This window comes from Xenopus laevis, chromosome 6L (assembly GCF_017654675.1).
Source record: "Xenopus laevis strain J_2021 chromosome 6L, Xenopus_laevis_v10.1, whole genome shotgun sequence".
Taxonomy (NCBI): Eukaryota; Metazoa; Chordata; class Amphibia; order Anura; family Pipidae; genus Xenopus; species Xenopus laevis.
Genome location: NC_054381.1, coordinates 147,688,610 through 147,701,169, shown reverse-complemented (window position 1 = coordinate 147,701,169; position 12,560 = coordinate 147,688,610). Strand labels below are relative to the sequence as shown.

At 39.6% G+C, this 12,560-nt stretch overlaps 1 protein-coding gene across 2 annotated transcripts in view; it reads right to left on the bottom strand.

Moving 5' to 3' along the window:
- slc30a8.L (solute carrier family 30 (zinc transporter), member 8 L homeolog) overlaps positions 1-7,795 on the bottom strand; it is a 29,094-nt gene extending 21,299 nt beyond the window's left edge. The window contains exon 1 of one of the 2 annotated variants that reach the window (XM_018266658.2): positions 7,408-7,795. In XM_018266658.2, the coding sequence (XP_018122147.1) occupies positions 7,408-7,478 (71 nt within the window). In that variant the 5' untranslated portion in view covers positions 7,479-7,795. The remainder of the gene's footprint in view (positions 1-7,407) is intronic. The other variant, XM_041566616.1, reaches the window with a different exon arrangement.
- Between the last annotated feature and the right edge of the window lie 4,765 nt (positions 7,796-12,560).

The window sequence follows — 12,560 nt, the reverse complement described above, 5'->3', positions numbered from 1 at the left end:
AGGATATTAAACCTCAGGTTGAACATTGCATAGAATCATTCTTAGATTTGTAATACAAAAGACAGAAGCAAACTAATCATAGCTGGAGTGTCCTAGCCTATGCTAATGTTTTTTTATACTACTGTTCACAGTCCAGTGATACTGGAAATGATAGTTTAAGACTGGATGACTCCATAAAGCTCATTTATAAGGGCCCAAGCAGTGTGTAAAGTGCAAAAAAAGACAGTTTCCATGGTTTTATGTAGAGGTGAAGAAGCTGCACCTTCTGCCTTTAAGTTAAGACACTGTAGATGTGACTGATTGTTTTGGGGGGATGCAGGGAGTTTATAGGAAGGGAGATGTAGGAATGATATTATATATCCCATTATACAACTGTATGGTAAGGCTTTTGCCCTAGAGCAGAAGATTTGATATGCCGTCTCTACAGCAGATGAATAACAATTAGAATTGAACAAGAGACTTACAAAACATCAGAAGAAGGCACCTTTAACTTTGTAATATCTGGGCTCATTTCCAAAACAGAAATTCCCAATATTAAGCTTGGTAAATAAATCAAATATTCAGCAGAATGGAGCAACATTGAATAATCCAGCAAAGCGCAATAATTACAATTCTGATTCTGTTCCACCGCTTGCTCGTTGATATGTAAAAAAAAGCAAGACTGATGGAGACTATTAAACATTAAGCAATGCAAAGGAACAAACATATTTCCATTTGAATCAGGGTGATGGGATCTCTAATGGGTTTCAATAGAGCATAACACTAATTTATTAGATTTGGTTGCTGGGAGGAAAGTGCTTAATGCATGAGCGCTGAGACAGCTTGGGAGAATTCTCTCTAATAACATCTGTGTCAGGGCAAAGGTGCAGCTTAGTTCCATCTCCACATTTAGGGTGGTGGCAGACATGGCTACTGGGGGAAATTAGTCGCCCATCGACAAATCGGGCAACTAATCTCCCCTAAATGCCTTCCCGCCAGCTAGAATGTAAATTGCCAACGGGATTAAACTCAGAATGCTTTGTTTTCCGAAGTTGCCTCACAAGGAAACTTCGGGCATTTAGGGGAGATTAGTTGCCCCGATTTGTCGATAGACGACTAATTTCCCCCAGTAGCCACATGTTCCACCAACCTTAGGTCCACAGTTAGAGATATAATGCCTTCTGGCTGGAGAAAAATATATGTTGGGATGTCCAACCGACAACACTCAACTGAGCGACAACTTCTTCTTACATGGGACTTGTTTGTTAAGTTGCTCAGTAGCATCAAGGGCAAAATAAATGGGTCCAAAATTAAGTCCACAAAAACAATATATACAAAGCATCTGTGACATGTTATTCATGCCATAAACTGATTGGGCATCTTATCTGCCCATGTATGGGGCTCTCAGATGGGCCCACCCAACGATATATGTACAAAAATGATGTCAATCAGGCAGGTTTTATTTTCCCGTTAGATCAAGGACCGTATTGACTAGTTGAAGTGGTCCTCACTCTCATGGCTCCTATTCCCACTTTTGTAACCTTATTGTTTGGCCCTAGGGCCAACAATTGGTTTATGCCCGATATCACCAAATGAGCGGATCTTATAGTGTATGGTCCCTAGCATTCCTAAGCACCAACCATTATGATTCGAACTCTAGGCATAGGGGACCTCTACATTTGACACCTACTGTATCTTTAGCTGTCTGTAAAGCCCAAGGTTCCTTTGGTTCTCTAAGCCTGAAATTATGATTTAGAAGCAGAAGGTGCTAGGCTACACTATATCAATCCATTGGTAATCCGTGTCTCCTCGTAATACCTGATGAGCTACACTTGTGCAGTGTTTGCGAATAAGCTCTTATTTATTTTGTTACACGTAAATAAAGCACAGACAATGCAAGGCCTGGTGCAAATTTTGCACCTGTACCGGCACATAGTTTGCACCTAGCAGCAGGTAAAAATGACAGCAGAGGAAAATACAGGAATTACGGGGAGAAATTCCCTCAACCTTTTATAAATCTGCCCATATGTGTATGTGGCTCTGCACTGGTGGGTTGGGAAATGCAGGGCACCTGTTCATGTTATGTAGCCCATACAAGCAGGGAATTTTATAGCACTAGGGGGCGCTGCAATTGCCACTTTCTTTTGCATATGCTTCATATGTTTTGCACTTTGCACCCCCCACAAAGTTCCCTTCCTGGGGCCAAATAACTACACTTCTGCCTGTATTAGGCAGACCTAATATAAAAACAAATGACAGTTGGGAGGTCATTGCTATTGTAGTGTGTCCTATTTTACACATGTAAACCCAAAATTAAAAGAAATTCCTCTACTGTAATTAAAATGCTCTCAAACTATGGGTGTCAATCAGGCTTTTTTTACAAGAAAGAATTAATATATGGGGCTCTACTAGAAGATGAGTGGCCACAGTTATGTGTTCAAGGACAGCAATGTGACCCCATTATTAATGTCTTCGCTTGACTTCATGCTAATGAAGAACTCAGGGCCCATCGTTGCACCAATTTCATGATAATTTAAAAAAGACAAAGGCAGGTGATGTTTGACTGAGCAGCCAATCAAATGCTTGCTTTACTGGTGTAGAGACAGTTTGAATGTAGAGGCCATGTTAAACAAAAGCAAACAAAATCGTAATATCTGCCATTGAACACCATTAAAGTCACAACTCAAGGTGAAATGGGGACATTGGCATCTGGTGCATGTTTCGGCATTTCATTTTTCTGCGTGGATTTTAGGACCTACTACTGCAACGATTCCCAATGCCTTACATATTTTCTTGTCTTGTTACTGAGTTTAGCAGTAGATTTTTGTCATAGAATTTTCCTATGGTGCCTAAAAAGGATTGGGCATATATTTCCTGCAGGGGGTGCTGCATTTTCATCTCAGCAGGTTTTACGTGCTGATCACAATCATATCTATTAGGGATGCACCTAATCCAGGATCCGGTTTGATATTCGGCCTTTTTCACCAGGATTCGGATTTGTCTGAATCCTCGCCGAACCGAATCCTGGACCTAATTTGCATATGCAAATGAGGGATGGGAAGGGAAATCACAGAACTTTTTGTCACAAAACAAAGAAGAAAAACATTTCCCTTCCTGCCCCTAATGTGCATATGCAAATTAGGGTTCGGATTCGGTTCGGTATTTTGCCAAATCTTTCATGAAGGTTTCAGGGATACAAATAAATCCTAGTGGATTTGGTGCATCCCTAATATCTATCAATATTCAAGGAGAATTTTCGAAAATTATAGAATCATACTTGCAAAAAAAACAGCATAAAATCTACAAAGTAGAAGTTGACACGACTGCAGAAAATAAAATGCAGTGTTTGATAAAAACGCGAGTTTGATATTCATTGCGGGGTTGTTTGAACATTAATAAATCTGCCCAATGAACCCATATTTTGTGAGGGAGCACAGCCTTATGGAAAAAGCAATTAACAGGTTACCACTAATGCTGGCAAAACAAATAAATAAGCACAGAACATGCAGCAGAGGTAAAAATAGTTGCCAACGATTGACTTGCACGTTTGTGGCAATCTGACAGAATAAACCGGCACATTGAAGTTTACTTTCTGAAGAGATTTCTGCTCAGTGACATCAGGGAATCATTCATGCCATAAAAAGGTTGGGGTTTTTTTGTAATCTTTAAGGGAATATCAAGAATCACGTGTTATTTTGAAATAGTGCAATTAATTGTAATGAGCCCTAATGACTCTTAAAACATTAGGTAGCTGGGGATATCTACTACATAAACCCATATTCAAGTAAGGAGAACCCAGGAAAGTTGAACTGTTGCCTGTGATTGTTCGGAAAAGAAGCCAGCAGTCTCTACAGGAGGCAAATAATTGCCATGGGTTTCTTGGCTTGATCCCCCAGTGATAGATCAGTTCCAGTGAGAGTGAAGGAAGATCTGCAGAATTGACCCAGCAGCTGAACAAGCAGATCCCTGGCAAGATCAGAAATGTAAGTGGTTGGCAAAGTCAACTAATGGCGCCATTCTGTTAAATGTATTATCAGCAGAATAGATTTAACAAAATATTCAACTGGAATATGTTTGATTTTTTGAGACCCATGAAAGGAAACACAAAGGGCCAATTTGAGGAAAGTTGGACAATTCTGACGATATGGGATCAGCTTTTAAAGAAACTCTTAAACTAGGTGTAGAGCAGGGGTCCCCAACCTTTTTTACCCTTGAGCCATATTCAAATGTAAAAAGAGATGGAGAGCAACACAAGCATGAAAAAATTCCTGAGGATGTTAAATAAGGACTGTGATTGGCTATCTGGTAGCCCCATATGGACTGGCAGCCTATAGGAGACTTTGGCACTGCTCCTGGTTTTTATGCAACCACAACTTGCCTTTAATCCTGGTATTAAAAAATAACCACCTACTTTGAGGCCACTGGGAGCAACATCCAAGAGGCTGGAGAGCAATACGTTGCTCATGAGCCACTGGTTGGGGATGACTGGTGCAGAGGATGAGTTTCAGCTCCACCAAGGTGCATGTAAATGACCTTCTGAGTGATTACCCGGATTCCACTTTAAGTGGGGTTGAGGGTTAGAGAGGAAGTTCAAGGCAAGGGTACCATGCTGAGTTGGGCAACCAGACAGCTTCCTGTTTAGAGGAACCGTGTTACCTGTATTACTTAACAATATCAATAAACAGTGAGCGCTTTAGAAGAGAGCAGTTGATGCCCTGGCAGTCCTTTGTATAGAGGCTACTGCACCAGGCAATGTTTCTGTTCCGAGCATTGTTAAGCTTTTGGAGATAAGGTTCACTTGCTGAGTTACGTGTCAGCGTTTCAGTCCTATGATTACAGGTTGTAATAGTAATGTCTGAGCCTATCTCAATGAACTATGCATAATTTTGGTGAGAGTAGTAGTTGCCATCATTCAGGCAATTATCCCTCTGTTCCCTTTGTTAAAGGAGAAGGAAAGGTTAAAATTAAGTAGGATTTATCAGAAATGTCTATATAAATACACCAGTAAACCCTCAAAGTGATGTTGCTCTGAGTCCTCAAAAAGAGCACAAAGAGTGTCAAAACAAACACTGATTTTTTTCTTTCTGTTGAGTACACATGGGCTTCTGTATCTGACTTCCTGTTTTCAGCTTAAACTTCCAGGGCTTGGGCTTGAGCATGCTCAGTTTGCTCCTCTCCCCCTCCCTTTTACCCCCTCCCTGCTGTAATCTGAGCCCAGAGCTATGAGTCAGCAGGGAGAGACTCAGGCAGGAAGTAATGTCACACCAAGCTAATATGGCAGCTACTATTCTAAACAAACAGAGAGAGCTTCTAGAGATGTTTACCCAGGTATGGTAAAGCATTCTGCCGAATAATTATAGTATTATAGATTGCGCTATTGTGACTAATTTATTGGCGATAAACTGCTTTGGTAGCTTTCCTTCTCCTTTAACATTTGCAAAAACTTTTTCCCCTTTCCTATCATTATTAGTTTCTGTATTCTCCATTAACTTCTCTCTCCCCCACCAATCCATTATCTCTTTCTTCTCTTCCCCCTCAACTCTTCTCTCCAACCCATTTCAGTCCATTGTTCTCTCTTCCCCTCCACTTCCTCTCTATCTGTTTCTCTCTGTGACATATTTTTCTTTCTTTGTCTCATTTACCCTATTTAGTTTAAACAAATCTATGAACATGACAATGTAAATGTTGTTCCAAAAGGAATCAATACATTCATAGAATCATCATGTAAACTGTATCAAGTGAAGACCAATAAACATTGTGCTTTACTTTTAGATCTGATGTATTATTGATCTGAATCTGAGATTAGTCTCGGGCTAACTAATCAAATAATGTATGTAATAATAATGTATGTAAATTATGGAGCTAGACCAACATGCTGTTGTAGAGCTAACAAGTAAAAAGTTTTTGATGGTCAGAGAGTTCTATATTGGAATCTCATATAAACAGAGGACATAGGAAATGGCAATTTAAAAGTAAATATGGTGCAATTGCCCCAGTGCAGTGACCCATAGAGCAACTGATTGAGCATATGGTTTCTGTATTCTTTAATGGAACAAAACTAATCAAAGCTAATTGGTGTTTGGTTGCTAAGGCTTCATGGAGTTACTGCATGAACGGATTCATTCTTAAGTAAACTGAGTTGTTCACTTAGACCTACTACTTTAAGAGTAGGGTCCTTTATTGAGTCCTTTACAAACAATAGCTTTATTAATGGGGGTAAGCAATGCAATGTCATCTTAGAATAAAGAAAAATACTTACTGTATATAGAATAAATGTCCTAGACATAATGGGTATAAAAGTATAAATACTACTGTCATCTAGAAAAATCCAACATTTCCCAGAGTTCCATTTCCCATAGTGCTTTATTCTTAATTTTTGACTAATTTCCGCTTTCTCATTAATGATAACTAAACTAGGGATGCACCAAATCCCGAACATAAACCTATGTGTCTGGTAATACAATCACATAGATTCTTTAATATTTAAGCATATTTAGCAGAGGTTTGGGATCCATTATCTGAAAATCCGTTATCCAGAAATTTCCTAATTACAGGAAGGCCATCTCCCATTGACTAAAATTTAAACAAATAATTGAATTTTTTGGAAATGATTACCTTTTTCTCTGTAATAATAAAAACAGTAGCATGTACTTACTGATCCTTATTGGAGGCAATACAATCCTATTGGGTTTAATTCATGTTTAAAATATCTTTTTAGTAGACTTAAGGTATGGAGATCCAAATTATGTATAGACCTGTCATCCGGAACACTTCAGGTCCCGATCATTCTGGATAACAGGTCCCATAACTGTAGCTTCAATTTACAGAAAGATCTATTATTTGTAGACACTGACTTATTCGGATAATGTGAATGAATTAGAAAATTATTTTTAGTTTTGAATTAGTTACATCTTTGGTGTTAAAGTTTTCCATTTTTGGTTGCTGGGATCCACTCCCCTTACCAAACAGGTAATGGTTTGAATGGAAGACTTGAAAATTAATTTATAAAAAAAATTGCAACAATAAAACCCTGGCCTCTGCTTTTTTTGTTTCTGGAGGCAGTGACCCCCAGCATTTAAAATTTCAGGGTATAGAAAGGTATAGAAAGGTAAAATAGAAAGGCACATCTCTAGTAGTGAAAAGTCTAAAGCAACTGTACTTGCTGAGTAATGATGAAAACTTTTTAACTACTCATCCAAGCGGCTTCCTTAGAACAAGAGCAAGTCCAGTTACTTTAGACTCATCACTACTAGATACTGCACATCTAGACCTGGATGAATAAACATCTTCACAGACATATTTAACTCCATTCTATCTTCAAAATTAGAAAGAATATGGCCCTATACAATATCCTGAAATACAGGTCAAATGTTCCTTGAACACCCATTTTCTGTTTTCAACATATAAATAAAGGAAAACTTGAGTTACCTGTCCATAGTTAAGGAGTACATCTTGGTTGCTTTATCGCTCACCAGGTATGCTTTTTCTGGTCCCTTCATGATGATTTAAAAAAAAAAAAAAAATAGGGTCCCCTTAGGAGGTCAGGGTATTACACAGAAGAATACCTTTTGCCTAAGAAAGAAACATAAATCATATTTAAAGAGAAGTTCATCAGCTCTTGTTGATTCTCGAGCATGTGAGCTCAATCAACTCCCAGCAAGAGCCTACAAGGGAAAGCTCTGTCTCTGTTCATTGCTTCCTCAGAGGTCAGGTGCTTCTCTTGAATGAGCGATAAGAATGCCCTGGGGAGAAAAGCAAACAGGCTGAGAACAGGAGGAAGGCTCTGTAATTAAAGCTGCCTTTGTCTTTCTCAGTATTGGGCAGCTACATGTTTTGGTTTCAGTAAATTAAAGATACATACTGCCCCTTTATTGCAAATGGAAACCCTTTGTCAAGGTAGGAGGGTATTTAGGAACAATAAATAGTGTAATCTACAGCAAATTCTTTACACAGTTTCTGTAAATACCTTATATTTCTGATTGGCAGGGGGCAAATCCAAAGATAAGTTCAATCATGGCTGCCTCTTAAAATATCATTTTTTGGAAGCCACAAGGTGCTAGTTAGAATTCAGTGGAAACTTAGATAATACATATTCACACACTGCCCCCATAACCCAGAAAAACTACCGGTATTTTTAAATACAAAGTACAGATAAAAGTGAACTTATGTGTGCATGCTTTAGGGCATTTTTATTTCCTGGTGTTGCTGGTCTTTAAAGCATATATAGGCAAACTTCTGCATTCCAGCTGTTGCAGAACTAGAAATTCCAGCATCTCCCATCTCAACCCGTAGATGGATGCAGAGATTTATAGATTGTAACCTCTAGAGCAGTGATCCCTAACCAGTAGCTCATGAGCAACATCTTGTTCCCCAACCACTTGGATGTTGCTCTCAGTGGCTTCAAAGCAGCTGCTTATTTTTTAATTCCAGGCTTGGAGGAAACTTTTGGTTACATAAAAAACAGTTGTGTTGCCAAACAGAGCCTCCTTAGGTTGCCAGTTCACATAGGGGCTACCAAATAGCCACTCACAGTCCTTCCTTAGCATCCTCGGGAACTATTTTCCTGCTTATGTTGCTTGCCAACCCTTCTTACATTTGAATGTGGCTCATGGATGAAAAAGGTTGGGGATCTCTGCTCTAGTGGGACAATTGCTCACTACTTGTGGTTTAAAATGCTGGTGCCTTGGCTAAATCCAACCAGGCTTTTAAAGGGTTTCCTAGAGTTCCCAGTCTTTGTGTTTATGAGTATTAGTCTATATACCTGCCACACTAGGACCAAATTCAGCATCCCAAACTTAGGTTCTCAAAACAGGAGTAGAACTATAGCAAGATCATGGTGAGCCTGTTTAAAGATACACATTATCCAGCTCAGGTGCCTTCATTTTCTGAAGATCTTTGGCCAAGATTCAGAAGACTGCTTAAGTTACTCTAACTACAGATCTATTTCTTTTTTGTAGAAAAATAAGAAGATATTAGGGGTGATTTTCAACTACAAGTGTGTAGACAGTGCAATTCCGGATACTAATCATGTATGGTTTTTATCTATAATGCAATGTTGTTAATTCCAGCATCATTGCAGCCCCTCGTGGAGTTGCATGTGCTGCAATTGCACTCAGTTTAGCAAAAGGAACACAAATAAATAGAAATTGTATTCTTTTGCCGCAAGTCTGATATGCCTATTGACACAGTGTCACGGTCGGCACCCAACACCAGAACAAATGCCAAGCACCCTGGTCTCAGCTCGTGCTTCACCTGTAGTGTGACCACCTTTGGCCTTGGGAGGAGCCCTCAGCTACTTGGATGACACCAGGACTTAATGAGAGGTGCAAGGCAAGAGGTTCTGGATAGGCAGAGGGGCACGACTGTTAGCGAGAGTCTCTGGGCAGAAGGTCGTAGTACAAGGCATTAGGCAATAAAGTCAGATCAGGCTGGATCAAGGCAGGCAGAGAATAAGCGTAGTCAGGCAGGCAAGGGTCAAACCAGGAAGTCAATCAGAGGGTTAAGCAGAATCGGAGTCGGTAAACAGGCAAGGGTCAGGATACAGAGAGTAGAATCGTCAAAGCCAGGCACGAGTCAAAACGGGAATCAGAATACACAATACAGAAGCTTCAAAAGCACAAAGCACCAGGAACAAGATCCTATAACGGGCAATGAGAATCTGCATGATGGCCCTTTAAATATTTTCAAAATCCATTGCGTGCTGACGTCAAAACACCAGCGCGCATGTGCCAATAAATACAAGAGAGACGCCCAGGGAGAGAAGAGGATGCGGCTCATGGCGGGCGTCCCCGCAGAGGGGGCGGCAGGCGTCCCTGCCGATCCCCTCCCATTAGTCCACCAGGGTAGGTTCTTACACACAGCTTGCTGAGGGAACACTGCAACTAAGGCCATTCCTGTGGTTCAAGTAGCTACAGGTTTCCCCAACTTCAATAGGCCCACTTGTGAACACCCCATTGCTCAGCTAGATGAATGTTTGTTCCTCTAGTGCAACCAATGCAGTAGTGTAAGGAGCCTGTTAGGAAGCAAGTAACTTTAATAACAGCGTAGACATTTCCGTTAATTTCTGTGCAACTACACCTTTATAAAAGTGTATATAAACGGTCCTTATTTTCTAGCATAACACTAAGGGGCAGATTTACTAAGGTTCGAATGGTAAATTCAAATTTGAATTCCCTATTTGAAGATGTTAATAGTAGTGATGAGCTACTATTACTTTCAATTTTCACTTCGAAATGGGAGAAAAAAATGTTGCGTGTCAAAAAAAAAGTTGTGTGTCAAAAATAATTTGACGTGCAAAAGTAGAGGGTTTTTTTTTTTTGGAGGAAAACTCTATTTGAATTAGATTCAGATTCGATTCGAGTTTTTGGGTCGGGACTATTCGATCAAATTTTAGACTTTCACATTTTTGCATAAATAATATACCATTGGCATTGTGAGAAAATCTGTAAAAAAAAATTCACATTACTCTAAAATTCAACCTTTGATAAATAACCTCCTAGTTAGATCATTTCTAACAGTTTGATCGAACTTTTATGTAATATTCCTGATGCAACATCCATTCAATTTCCATTAAGCTCTTTGGGGGATACTGCAATTGTTTCTATTCCAATATTATAGCCCCATTCAACTTTTCTACTACTGCTGCCATCATTACAGCTGTCTAATCTCTCTGCATTCACCTCCCTATAAAGGACAAGCACATGCTTTTGAAAACCCCACTAAATATCCAGCTCCTTCCCGACACATCATGACCCAAATCCATCAACTCTTCATCAAGGGATAAAGCTTTTCAATCATATCAGATGGAACAAAGGAGAAACAACGACTCAAATATAACAGGTGATGAAAACACTGCCTAGTGATAAGAGCCCTCCATATCCTGTGTTATTCTATATGAGCAATTCGTGGGCATACCCAGATCTTACTGCTTGATACTGATTCACATGCAAAGAATTTATTCCATTCTTAAAGGGAAACAAATACATTTTTTATAAACCTATTTACACTAAAGCAGTCTTATAGTCTTTGTTATTTGTGGTTTGCTGTAAAAAAAATTCTAAATTCAGGTATGGGACCTGTTATCCAGAATGGTCAGGACCTGGGGTTTTCCGGATAATGGATTTGTAATTTGGATCTTCATGCCTTAAATCTACTAGAAAATCATGTAAACATTAAATAAACCCAATAGGCTGGTTTTGCTTCCAATTAGGATTAATTATATCTTAGTTGGGATCAAGTACAAGATACTGTTTTATTATTACAGAGAAAAAGGAAATCATCTTTAAACAATTGGATTTTTTGGATAAAATAGAGTCTTTGGGGGGTGGCCTTTCCATAATTCTGAGCTTTCTGGATAACGGATTTCCAGATAACGGATTCTATACCTGTATTCTCTATAGTATATGGATGTATTTGGTCATTCTGGCCAATGAACCTTTATCACCATTTGGGTTTACTGATATGAAATAATATAGTGAATAAAGTACCCCCTCTTGTAAAATATAAGGATAATTAGGGATGCACCGAATCCACTTTTTTGGATTCGGCCAAACCCCTGAATCCTTCACGAAAGATTCGGCCGTATACCGAACCGAATCCGAACCCTAATTTGCATATGTAAATTAGGGGTGGGAAGGGGAAAACATTTTTTACTTCCTTGTTTTCTGACAAAAAGTCACGCAATTTCCCTCCCGCACCTAATTTGCATATGCAAATTAGGATTCGGATTCGGTTCGGCCAGGCAGAAGGATTCGGCCGAATCCGAATCCTGCTGAAAAAGGCCGAATCCTGGCCGAATCCCGAACCGAATCCTGGATTCGGTGCATCCCTAAGGATAATATAAGTTACCGAGGCGTTTCATTTCTAATAAGGACAAATGAAATATCATCCATAGATTATAAATCAAACTGAGTGCCCCAAATAGTTGGCTTAACCAGGCCATATTGTTTTTTATATTGAGATCTTTAAGGTGAAAAATGTTTTGTACGATATTCAGTGAGTGTATAGTGGCAAAAGAGCTGACCGATATCGGCAGAAGCCTTAGACATGAGTCGGCTTGTTGATCGGGCTGGACAGAACATTTTGATAAGGTGCCTTTGAAGGAACCCAAACACCGGCCATTGTTAGTGCTGAATCGTGAGATACAGGTACAATTCTATTGTTTCTATATGTATTTCTGACGAGTCAGCTCTACACGTGTGTATTGAAATGAACGATCTTTCTTGGAAAGATCTTTTCCAAGAAAGATCGTAATTGTTACGTCTATGGCCACCTTTACTCAGAAAGAAAATATGGAGTGACTGCTATGGGAGCAGATGAACCATAATCACAAAATGGGAAAACAAATTAAAAAGTGAACATTTTTGTCTTTTATAAAGATGAAGAGATAGCAGGTGGGTGGTCGTTTGTTTTTCTGGGCCCTGTCCAAATGCCCCTTTTTGGGCACATATTAAAATGGCCCTGGCTGCTACTAACAATGTGCAGGCCGGCCCTACATTTGCGGGACCCAGTCGGGCAGGTTTGGCCCGACTGTCACACACAATCTGCAGGTCATGGGAGGCTTCGGGTTGTGAACTTCTTCC